The sequence below is a fragment of the Bos indicus genome, chromosome 4 (genome assembly GCF_029378745.1).
Source record: "Bos indicus isolate NIAB-ARS_2022 breed Sahiwal x Tharparkar chromosome 4, NIAB-ARS_B.indTharparkar_mat_pri_1.0, whole genome shotgun sequence".
Lineage (NCBI taxonomy): Eukaryota > Metazoa > Chordata > Mammalia > Artiodactyla > Bovidae > Bos > Bos indicus.
In genome coordinates this window covers 97,355,544-97,368,688 of record NC_091763.1, presented here as the reverse complement: position 1 = coordinate 97,368,688, position 13,145 = coordinate 97,355,544, and the positions used below count along the sequence as shown (strand labels likewise).

The 13,145-nt window shown below is 41.2% G+C and overlaps 1 protein-coding gene across 2 annotated transcripts in view; it reads right to left on the bottom strand.

The window, feature by feature from the left end:
• The window catches only part of EXOC4 (exocyst complex component 4), an 806,466-nt gene that overhangs the window by 749,505 nt on the left and 43,816 nt on the right, over positions 1-13,145 (bottom strand). For both annotated transcript variants that reach the window (XM_070787321.1, XM_070787322.1), the window contains exon 4: positions 964-1,148. In XM_070787321.1, the coding sequence (XP_070643422.1) occupies positions 964-1,148 (185 nt within the window). The remainder of the gene's footprint in view (positions 1-963; positions 1,149-13,145) is intronic.

The window sequence follows — 13,145 nt, the reverse complement described above, 5'->3', positions numbered from 1 at the left end:
TCTCCAACAAGGCTATATTCAGATCCAGTGCTTAGGTTAAGTCTAAGGTACATGACCATAGCTTAGTTTGTGTGCCTAAGGTTTTCCAGTGCCCGTCTGCAGAAAAGAGATGGAAACTCCTCTTTCTCTGTCATGGGCTCTGATTGAATTGAAGCATCACACACACAGTTGGCGATTAGGGTTTGAACAGGATAGGATTTTACAGACTTCATTCCCAGCATGCACTGCTTCCAGCGTTCCTCTCATCTACAGCCCGAGGAAAAAGTGTCAATAGTACAGAGCTCAACTCAACTGCCCCCTGAAGAATCTTACTTCTTCAGTTAGTTTAAGGCTATTTTAAACGATGTTGGGAGGACACACACCATGCACAGCTATCCGACACACGTTAGTAACAGTGATGTCCTACCATCTTACCATCTGGTCTTATTCCCTACCAGGTCTCCCCTAATTTAATAAATGTTCTGAGTCCACCCAGGACCTTCATCACAGGACTGAGCTACACCCAGACCAAGGATAAAACAAGTGTTCTCACTCAACCTCGCCTGAACTTAACCCGGAAAAAGAATTATACACAGCTCTAAGTAACAATCTCCTAACTTCAGTTCATGTGCCTACATTTCTTAATTAGGAGGACTGCACTATCATTTTAAGGGTTTTTCTCTTCCTTCTGAGATACACCAGAGTCTCTCTGATCGAGTACATTAAAAGCCCACAGTAAGTGTTTCCTACGTATCTTTACATAAAAGGACCACAAGAAATGTGAAGTGAGGGATGAACAAACACTCAGTGTCAGCCTTTCAGGACGGGGCGTGTTGGTTATCACAAACCCGTCTTACATTTTCAGAGACAGTATGTTAAAAAGACAAGTAAAATAAGCTACAACCATGTTCGGGAAAGCAAATAATACCCCTTAAAGCTTTACACGGTCACAAGACGCTGTGGCAAAGAGCCTTTTTGACTAACCTCATCCTCCCTTTTTCCTTGTTCTGCTGCACAACTCGGCTAGTGGATTTGATGTACAGGTGCCGATGCAGCTCATCTATGAGAACCAAGTGGAGGTTCATCTTCTTGCTGTGCAGCTCCAGCCTAAGGTCACTCAGTCCTTCCACCTGGAGCAGTGGGCCCTCCAAAGACTCGACTGCGGACACCTGGAGAGGCGGAAGAAAACGATTCAGACAACAAAATAGCTCCACAATATTATAAATATGAAAGGCTGTTGGCTTAGCTGGTAAAGAATCCACCTGCCATGCGGGAGACCTGGGTTCAATCCCTGGGTAGGGAAGATCCGCTGGAGAAGGGAAAGGCTACCCGCTCCAGTATTCTGGCCTGGAGAATTCCATGGACTGTATAGTCCACGGGGTTGCAAAGAGTCAGACACGACTGAGCGACTTTCACTCTCATTTTTTCAAAGATACTGTCAAAAGAGTTTGTGAGAACCTCATCAGTACACAGAAGACTGAGTAAAATGTGGATAAGCCTGGTTCTGCTCTTGAAGGGTTTAGCAGATATTGCTGAAGAAAACAATCATGATAAACACGAAGGCACCTCAAGCACCTCAACGTTGTATGTGCTATTTATTCCCACACACACCGCCTATCAATGGACACAAATAAACTGACTTCCCAATAATTATTTTTATATCCTTACAAGAAGTCCATGTACTAATAATTTAGACCAACTTTTAGTCAAACTTACCTTTTAAGATTAAGACTCAGTAAAAGCACACTATATCAATTTCTTTAAATAATTCTTAGGGCCATTATGAGTCAGAGCTTGGTTAGCTTAAGTCTACACACATATTTACACATGCTCAAGTCTCTCTGGCTCTTTCTCATATTCACATACACACAGAGGGAAAGGCAGTTTTACATGAAAGCTAGTAGCAAACAATAGCAGTTCTCACCTCTCCTTGGACTGACTCAGTTTGATAGAAGAAATGGGATTTGAAAGATGAACAGAAGATAAATTATGAAGAGGGAGATTCTCTTGGTGTAAAGTGCAATTTGGAAGATTTTAAGACAAAAAGCACTGGATGTATAAAAATGGTGTAGCAATACAACAAATGGAGAAGATGAGGGACTCAGGGAATTTGGAAAACAAAGTGCTAAGTGCAAAGGAGGAAAAAAAACACAGTATGTATTATATAATCTCATTTATCCATATATATCAAATTTTATTTGTCTTTTTATATGTATAGGAAAAGAGAAACACCAAGACTAACAATAATAATGATAGTTAGTAGTAGTAATAATAAAAATAAAGAGATGACTACAAATGAAAACAGAGAAAAGAGCACTACCAAGCTCCCTCAAGGAATTAATGTTCAATGACTATTCCCTGATTTGGTTACACATCTAAATAGTCCTCATTCATACGGATAAAGGCAATAACCAGTACCACTATGCATGTGCGTGCTCAGTCGCACAGTCATGTCCAACTCTTTGCAATCCCAAGGACTGTAGTCTGCCAGGCTCCTCTGTCCATGGGATCTCCCAGGCAAGAATACTGGCGCAGGTTGGTTTTTCCTTCTCCAGAGGATCTTCCCACCCCAGGGATCGAACCCACGTCTCCTGCATCTCCTGCACTGGCAAGTGATTCTCTTACCACTGAGCCACCTGGGGCACCCAACCAAGGGCACTACTTGAGGGTAACTGTAATTATGGATATAAACATGCACCTTAAAAATCATGCATTTATACAAAAGCAATCAAGAGACAGTAGAAGTTATAAAACATCAGTGATCAAAAATGTTGATCACAGATCTATCCTAACATACACAGCAATTTAGGGGAGTAGGGAGAGCGAATATAGAAAACTCTGTGGCTGCCAAATACAAACCAGCCTAAGATAGGGAGGAAAAGGCAGTGGCCTAGCCATAAATACATCACTTGTTTTGTGATGTGCTATAATCAAATGTCACTAGCAAATAAGTTTCCTTAAGTTAACCAAGACAGAATCGGGGAATAAAAGAGTGACAAGCCCTGGGCCAGCTCTGCCCTCTGAAGCCTGCCAGTTCCTGTTCACGCTGACTTGCAACAGCCCCTGCTATGGAGACCCTGTGCCTGGTGCAAGCTGCGGGCAATTCCAGATGGAAAGACTGCCTGCCTCACGAAATGACCAAAGTGTCCCCAAGGAGGAAAAACAACAACAAATTCATTTATACTTATGCTCCAAAATGGATTTTTAACTCAGGTCTCTAGCAGAGAAAAGAGGATGCATTAACCTTTAGTGACATCAAGATCCAGAAAATGAAAAATAATTTGGTAAACCACTGGCCCATCATGTAGCCTTATCCCTCAAGGTAATTAAATCCAGCTGAGATATTTAAGCTTAAAAACCACCCACTGCACAGCCACACTCAATTTGCTTGTAAGAATCTGCATGAAGATTTTTTTTAACCCAAACAGCTCATGTTCCAAGTATAAAACTATATGACAATGTTAACTTTCAAAGCTGCTTAATTTTTCTTAAATATAGCTAAAGCACTTAGCACAGTGCCTGGCCTATACTGAGTGCTCACTCAAATTATTTTTAATAGAACCTATTTACCACATGGACAAAGCAACCTCAGAGGGTGTTTCCAACATGTTTTAATGCAGTCTTTGCAGTAAAGTGCTGTTTCCATCATGGAACTATTATTAACCATACAGACTACAAATTTTCTGAATATGTTTTCTTGACCCAAAATACAAGTACAATTAACATAGAATCAAAAATAGTCTCAGAACTTCAAAGATTTGAAAACCTTACCACGAATAACCTCTATTTATGTACGAAGACACAGTGCTTTATTTCCTGGCCTTCACAAATGAAAAGTCTATTTATAAAGCTATAATTATGGAAGCTAAGCAAAGCCAGTGTCTTCCCCGACTCTAACCTTCCTAGGTACTCAAAACAATTTGAACAAAATAGTTGTAAACGCATATATTTGATCTCTAGAACATCAGTTTAGAAACCTGACATTTATCTTCTGTGGTTTTAAGTAACTTGTACCATAAAGCTTATGCATAAGCAAAACTTTGTAGGCAGCAGTGAATCCAACCACCACTTTTAATGCTGTTATACTGAGGGGTCGGATTTTTAGGTATTTCCTAACATTCAGCCTTTACTAGAAGAGAAATCCTTAAATATCCATCTATAGGGCTTTCTCAAAATGGCTCCGTGGTAAAGAATCCATCTGCCAATGCAGAAGCTGCAGGTTTGATCCCTGAATCAGGAAGATCCCCTGGAGGAAGAAATGGCAACCCACTCCAGTATTTTTGCCTGGGAAATAGCATGGGCAGAGAAGCCTGACGGGCTACCGCCTATGGGGGTCACAAAGAGTTGGACATGACTGAGCAACACACACAGTTAGAAATGTGTGTAACTACTGATGAAAAAATATCACTAAAGGATTTTTTTTCATGTATGGGAAGTGGTCATTTTATAAATTATTCCACATTTTCTAAATTTAGTGATCACAGAGCACTTTTTAAACAACAGGTTGATGAAACCTCAACAGAAATTCAGGAGATGCAGATGAATTCCAGTGGACAGCAACAGGTTCACTCTTTGAGAAATAATCAAAATTCGATTCAAAAGTGTGACATACAACACTGAATAATGTCACAAATATATATTAAAATTATAGGACAAGACACAGCAGGTGAAAAGTAAAACAGACAACATACAGTCGAATAGTTCACTGGAAAATGCTGTCTATTTATCTCACAGATATCATACCATGAATTTATGTACCAAATGATCTCCACCATGACCTCTCAGGTACACCACACCACGTCTTAGAAGACAGATTACTAAATAATGAACCAACCAGATGTTATTTGGAAGCTTTCTTACACATAGTTTCAGAAATAAATCAGTATGGGGAAGGCATAGGAAAGAGATAGATATCAACAGGGAATTTTTTTCAGAGAGCACCTATAATAATAAAATAAGAACAGTAATGTTCTAACTCACCAGAGTGAGAAACTACTCATACAGATAAATCTATTTTGGAGTTGAAAAGAAATATTTCTTTTAGGACTATGAACGTAAGCAAACATCAACAAAATGTTTTAACACATGATATAGAACAGGGCAGTATGTTTCACTATTAAGAACTTATCCATTTAGACCAATGAGGACCTACCGTACAGCACATGAACTCTGCTCCATGTTATGTGGCAACCTGGATAGGAGAGGAGTTTGGGGGAGAACGGATACATGTTTAAACACGGCTGGGCCCGTTCGCTACTCACCTGAAACTACCATAACACTGTTGATCGGCTATACCCCAATACAAAATTAACAGCTGAAGGGAAAAAAAATCCACTTAGGAAAATAAGTTCTGAAAAATATTTCCATAACTCAAGAAATAGGTCAAAGGTACAGTTAAACTTGGAGAAGGAAACGGCAACCCACTCCAGTATTCTTGCCTGGAGAACCCCATGGACAGAGGAGCCTGGCGGTTTGCAGTCCATGGGGTCACAAAGAGTCAGACGCGACTGAGTGGCTAACACAACAGAAAAACTGTACACAATCAAGAACTGTCTGGTGTTTTCCAAAAAAAAATTTGCTTGAGTTGAGAGATGAATCTACAACAAAGGAAATCTTCGTACTGAGAACTACAGTGCCCTTAAATGTTCTTTCCCAGATAACTATTTCTCAATTGCATTTTAGTTTAAATTAGAAATAATTATTTCATGGTTAAGTGTTTTCTACCAGCCTGACTCAAGCTGATTAGGTAAAAAGATCTAGTTTTGTGCTTAACATGAACCAATGGACATGTCTTTGAGAAACACCAGAGTTGGCCATTCTCAAACATCTGCTTCACTGAAAACAAAGACTGAGAAAGAAACCACTGATATTTATTTTTCTGGTTGGGAGAAGTGAGATACACAAAAATGAATGACAATAGCAACTTTCTAAACAGAACTAAGGTTCAAGCCAAACAACAAAAGCAAACAAACCAACAACAACAAAAAGAAAAGCCTTTTAAATACAAGCCAAAGAATCCAACCTGATAACTAAACCATCTGCTAGCTAATAAAAATGCTTATTTTGACAACAGTGTTACCTAAAAGAGACAAATGTGTTGCCACTGTTGAGTCCAAAAGAAGTATTTCCTTCAGGACTCTGACAATTACATGGTTCCAAAATGTTCTATCACTTTCCAATAGGTCAGTAAGTCTTCCTTACGGAAGCATTTTTCTAGTTAAACAATATAACCATTCTGAAAATGTTACTGTGGCCCAACTTACAGATGTAATAGTAAGATATAAAATTAGACTATTCCAGAGAATTGATTTTGTCCCTGCCCACAAGTATATAAGATACAAGTCTAAACAGTCTCAACTGACACCAAAAATCTCTGGCTATGAACAAAAGAAACATGCCTTGGGACCCAAGATTTACTCAGTACCCAGGTCACCAGTCTGCACCACTGGGCCCCTGAACTGTGGGAAGGCAAACTGGTGTCTTCAAGCCCTGTTCCTCAAGAGTCCTCCACCCTGAATTCCCCATGGGCTTATGGGATCCCAGATGGACCCAAGAAGTCTTAGTGTGGATGAAATATGCTTCACACCCACCTCAACACAAGCAGAGATGTTTCTCACCATTCATTTACCAAATATTCCCATTTAGCTGTACCATATTTCCCAAAGTAGAGATTTTATCAGACAGAAACTGGTAAAAGAAACCAAGCACACATTAAATAAATAAATAAGAGTCACCAGGACTTCATGTCTTAGTTTGAAATTTGAACCATATGGAACTACTGTTTTTACCAGTCAAAAATGATCAAATATTGGCTGTTTCATATGGTTCAATCTAATAGATTAAGGAGCCAGTCTGAAAGCCTTGATGCACCCAGGAAAGCACTGAACTGTTTGTAGAATGTTGCAGTCCTTATAGTCCTAATAGATATTTAGCCGCACAGAGGAACTAGGGACAATTTTACTTGCAGAATATAGTATCGTATTATACCTATAGGACAGAAAACAGAGAAGTATGTGATCCCAAAGGATTCTGTTCACAAAAATCTTACCTGTTAAATATAAACGATAATAGAATTTACACTTTTTAGGTATAAACGTCATCTGCTCATTTGTGTTTAAAGCACAACACCAACCACCACACAGGGCCTAAGGAGAGGACGGCTTAGACTTGCTTCCCAGGTGGCACTAGTGGTAAAGAGTCCGCTTGCCAATGCAGATGTAAGAAATGCATATTTGATCCCTGAGTCTGGAAGATCCCCTGGAGAAGGAAATGGCAACCCTCTCAGTATTCTTGCCTGGAGAATCCCATGGACAGAGGCGCCTGGTGGGCTGCAGTCCAGGGGTCGCAAAGTGTCGGTCATGACTGAAGCGACTGAGCACTTAGCACGCTCTGCACACAAAAGTATAGGACATACAAGGGAGAATAAAGGGCTCAGGCTACTGTGGCGGTTTCAGGGGGTCTTAGGAATTCAGCGGAAAACCAGAATCCCTGATCCCAGCTTCACTGGAGACTCCTGAGAGGGGTTCAGCTCCCCAGGGTTCAGTCTGGCCTCTGACTGAAGGCCTTAGGGCTAATTGGCAGTTTGGTACTTAAGACGGACTTCCCAAGAAAGCTGCAAAGGGCAAGGCTGAGTGCCTGGAGCAAGAACACATGTTTTCTCCCCACTAACTCCCCTGCTTATAGCCAATCAACAACGATCAAATCAGGCCACAGAAAAAGCCCATTCTTAAAGTCAGTCCGCTAACATATTAATACTATTGATCAGCCCCATTCAAGTGCCCCTTCTTTTCCCTCAGGAAACCCGATACATATAACGCAGACTCAGCAGGCTCTCACCACTACGAACAGGGTGCTGGCTACTTCCGCTCTCCCTTCATTACTGCCAGGGCTATTGCATGTTTTTATTTAATAAACTTTCATCAGTTCAAATGAAGGGCTGTTATTAGCTGAGCTAACAGCCAAATGATAATGCTCCAGAGAAATATCAGTGCTTGTCAGCGCATTAACAAAGAGAGGACAGGGGCTGAGGTCAAGCACGTGTCAATGTAAATGAGGCCATATTAGGTACTAAAGGCTTAATGCAATAGACTGCTGGGGAGATAATGGAATTTACAGGATAAAGCAAATGAGATGAAGTTATTGATAAGTGAAGAAGGGAGGAGGACCTATAAAATCAAAGAAAAGGCCTTTTTCTTGTGAATTTCTCCTGTAAAGAATCTTCAAATAGACCTTAGAAAACAAAATTCAAAAGAGATCAAATGTACCTTCCAGCTTCATGAAAGATCTCATCCTGTCTGCTGTTTATCAGTCACTAAGTTGTCCAATTCTTTGTGAACCCATAGACTAGCATGCCAAGCTTCCCTATCCTTCACTATTTCCCAGAGTTTGCTCAAATTCATGTCCACTAAGCCGGTGATGCTGTCTAACCATCTCATCCTCTACCACCCTCTTCTCCTTTGGCCTTCAATCTTTCCCAGCATGAGGGTCTTTTCCAGTGAGTCGGCTCTTCACATCAGGTGGCCAAAGTGCTGGAGCTTCAACATCAGTCCTTCCAGTGAATATTCAGGGTTGATTTCCTTTAGGATGGACTGGTTTGATCTCTTTGCAGTCCAAGGGACTGTCAACAGTCTTCTCAAGCACAACTCAAAAGCATTAATTCTTTGGCACTCAGCGTTCTTTATGGTCCAACTCTCACATCCTTACGTGACTACTGGAAAACCATAGCTTTGACTGGACAGTCCTTTGACAGGAAAGTGATGACTCTGCTTTTTAATATGCTCTCTAGGTTTGTCATAGCTTTCCTTCCAAAGACCAAGCATCTTTTAATTTCATGGCTGCAGTCACCAGCAGGAGTGATTCTGGAGCCCAAGAAAACAAAATCTGTCATTGTTTCCACTTTTTCCCTTTCTATTTGCCCAGAAGGGATGGGGCCGGATGTCATGATCTTAGTCATCCTATGACTGCCATGAAACACTGGCTTGTTCTAAGAGCATACAGAGGCACTTCCCCTAGTGGTTCAGTGGCTAAAACTTTGCACTCCCAATGCAGAGGGCCCAGGTTTGATCCCTAGTCAGGGAGGGAACTAGACCCCACAGGCCACAACTAAGAGTTTGCAGGCCACGACTAAGGATCCTGCACGTGGCAACTAAGACTGCACAGCTAAATAATAAATAAATAAATAGAAGGATGCACTGTGCTTAATTGCTCAGTCATGTCTGACTCTGCAACCCTAGGCTCCTTTGTCCATGGGGATTCTCCAAGCAAGAATACTGGAGTGGGTTGCCATGCCCTCCTCCACGGAATCTTCCCTACCAAGGGACTGAACCCAGGTCTCCCGCAGTGCAGGGGAATTCTTTACTGTCAGCCACCAGGGAAGCCAAATAAAAGCACACCAGTCTTTAAAAGTATGTTTAACCTTTCCTGAAGGTCCTCCCTTATTTTTGCTTTTTCTTAAACATTAGAGCATTCTACCACATCTAATTCTTATATTTTATTAAAGCCAATCTTTTTTTTTCCTCTTGTAAAGACTGGGAACCAGGTCTTCTAAGATACCCATCCCATTAGCACAGAATGACAGCATCTGAAAAATGAAAGGTTAAGAATTTTCTCGGAGAAGGCAATGGCACCCCACTCCAGTACTCTTGCCTGGAAAATCCCATGGATGGAGGAGACTGGTAGGCTGCAGTCCATGGGGTCGCTAAGAGTTGGGCATGACTGAGCGACTTCACTTTCACTTTTCACTTTCATGCACTGGAGGAGGAAATGGCAACCCACTCCAGTATTCTTGCCTGGAGAATCCCAGGGACAGTGGGGCCTGGTGGGCTGCAGTCTATGGGGTCGCAAAGAGTTGGACACGACTGAAGCGACTTAGCAGTAGCAGCAAGAATTTTCTATTTTAAGAGGCCTTTAAAAATTGTTAAGATTGAGGCCCCGCTCCAATTTTACAGATTAAAAAAAAGAAAGGTGGGGCCCAAATATCTATTCTTTATCTTTATTCTTCTTTAAAATTACAAAAGTAATAGATGCACAATCAAAAAAACCTGAAAAACAGAAAAACCAAACAGGAAAGATCCATATCCAGTCAGATAAAGTTATAAATTTTAACCTGACACCAATTATTTTTCCACACAAAGTTCTTACAAAAATACAGTTACTTTCCAATATGTTTTTTCCCCACTTGGCAATATACTGGGAATATCCACCCATCACCAAACATGATTTTTAGTGTTTTCATACTAGTCCATAATATGAATATTCCATAAATGACTTAAACCAACTCCCTCCTAAGTAATTGCTAATTATTTTTACTTCCATAAATCTTATTGTGATAATTATCCTTGTATATATATATTTTGGAACACCTCACAATTAAAATTCTGAATTCTTTACTTAACATTCAAGAAGTAGAATTTCAAGTCCAAAGTTATTTCAGGCTTCTGATGCATAATGCCATATTTAGAGCCTTATTTTTTTCTAAATGGACTTTTAAGAGCTCTGTCAACAATCACTTTCCTAATGAAATTAAACTATACCTAAGATCTTGTAAGATAAGGATTGTAATTGTTTATGGAAAAGCCCCCCCCTCCAAAAAAAAATCCTTCTTTCTTCCTAATCTTATGATCTGTTAATCTTCAGTTCTCATTGTTAACCAAAGTTTAGGCTCTCCACACACAGGTGCCAAATCAAGATTTGGAGATAGAATTTGGGGTGAAGCAGAAATCACTGTAGACAGTGACTGACAAATCTAGACAGCATATTAAAAAGCAAAGACAATCATTTTGCTGACAAAGGTCGGTATGGTCAAAGCTATGGTTTTTCCAGTAGTCGTGTATGGATGCGAGAGCTGTAACATAAAAAAGGCTGTCAGCTCAGTCGTGTCCGAATCTTTGCCACCCCATGCACTGCGGCACACCAGGCCTCCCTGTCCATCACCAACTCCCGGAGTTCACTCAAATTCATGTCCATTGAGTCGGTGATGCCATCCAACCATCTCATCCTCTGTCGTCCCCTTCTCCTCCTGCCCTCAATCTTTCCCAGCATCAGGGTCTTTTCAAATGAGTTAGCTCTTCACATCAGGTAGCCAAAGTATTAGAGTTTCAGCTTCAGCATCAATCCTTCCAATGAACACCCAGGACTGATCTCCTTTAGGATGGACTAGCTGGATCTCCTTGCAGGCCAAGGGACTCTCAAGAGTCTTCTCCAACACCACAGTTCAAAAGCATCAATTCTTCGGCGCTCAGCTTTCTTCACAGTCCAACTCTCACATCCATACATGACCACTGGAAAAACCATAGCCTTGACTAGACGGACCTTTGTCGACAAAGCAATGTCTCTGGTTTTTAATATGCTGTCTAGGTTGGTCGTAACTTTTCTTCCAAGGAGTAAGCATCTTCATGGCTGAAGTCACCATCTGCAGTGATTTTGGAGACCAAAAAAATAAAGTCTGCCACTGTTTTCACTGTTTCTCCATCTACTTGCCATGAAGTGATGGGACTGGATGCCATGATCTTTGTTTTCTGGATGTGGAGTTTTAAGCCAACTTTTTCACTCTCCTCTTTCACTTTCATCAAGAGGCTCTTTAGTTCTTCTTTGCTTTCTGCATATGTGTCATCTGTATATCTAAGGTTATTGATATTTCTCCCGGCAATCTTGATTCCAGCTTGTGCTTCATCCAGCCCAGCATTTCTCATGATGTACCCTGCATATAAGTTAAATAAGCCGGGTGACAATATACAGCCTTGACGTACTCCTTTCCTGATTTGGAACCAGTCTGTTGTTCCATGTCCAGTTCTAACTGTTGCTTCTTGACCTGCACACAGATTTCTCAGGAGGCAGGTGAGGTGGTTTGGTATGCCCATCTCTTTCAGAATTTGCCACAGTTTGTGGTGATCCACACAGTCAAAGGCTTTGGCATAGTCAATAAAGCAGAAATAGATGTTTTCCTGGAACACTCTTGCTTTTTCAATGATCCAGTGGATGTTGGCAATTTGATCTCTGGTTCCTCTGCCTTTTCTAAATCCAGCTTGAACATCCAGAAGTTCACTGTTCACGTATTGCTGAAGCCTGGCTTGGAGAATTTTGAGCATTACTTTACTAGCGTGTGAGGTGAGTGCAACTGTGCGGCAGTTTGAGCATTCTTTGGCATTGCCTTTCTTTGGGATTGGAATGAAAACTGACCTTTTCCAGTCCCATGGCCACTGCTGAGTTTTCCAAATTTGCTGGCATACTGAGTGCAGCACTTTCACAGCACCATCTTTTAGCATGAAGGCTGAGCACTGAAGAATTGATGCTTTTGTATTCTGGTGCTGGAGAAGACTTCTGAGAGTCCCTTGGACAGCAGTGAGATCAACCAGTCAATCCTAAAGGAAATCATCCCTGAATATTTATTAGAAGGACTGATGCTGAACCTCAAGCTCCAACACTTTGGCCACCTGATGCAAAGAGTCAACTCACTGGAAAAGACCTTGATGCTGGGAAAGATAGAGAGTAAATGGAGAAGGGGGCGGCAGATGATAAGATGGCTGGATGGCATCACCACCTCAATGGACATGAATCTGCGCAAACTCTGGGAGAAAGTGGAGGACAGAGGAACCTGGCATGCTACAGTGCATGGGATCACAAAGGGTCAGGCCCGACTTAGTGACTAAGCAACAACAACGGCTGTTTTAGCCAATATGTGAGAACAAAAAGTTGTAAGAAATCGGAAGTTTGGGGCTAAAGCAAAAATCCTATTGTTTGCAGATGTGATGATGTGCTTTTCTATTGAGAAAAACCAAAATAAACTACAGGTGAATGTGTTTTTAAAAAATGGAGGTAGGCAACCATAAGTAATTGGTATTGGGATGAATCTCAGGGAAAATAGACTTCCTTGGCAAGTTCCCCCTATCTTGTCAAAGCCAACCAAAACTGCCAATCAGCATTCTCAGGCCACCATCAGGTTGAGAGAGGGATCCCAAAGACGACAAGCACTGCCATCTGCCACCATTGACACACGCACAGGGTCCCCAGCTAGCCACAGACTTACCCATCAAAATCCTGCTCCAACAAGTCCCTACAGACAAAGACAGCAAAGCACTTTTGTGTTATTCTTGACTGAGATCACTCCTCCTACAGACCTGAAGTGCATACACATAAGCGTGTACAATTACAGTTCATCTGCTTATAAC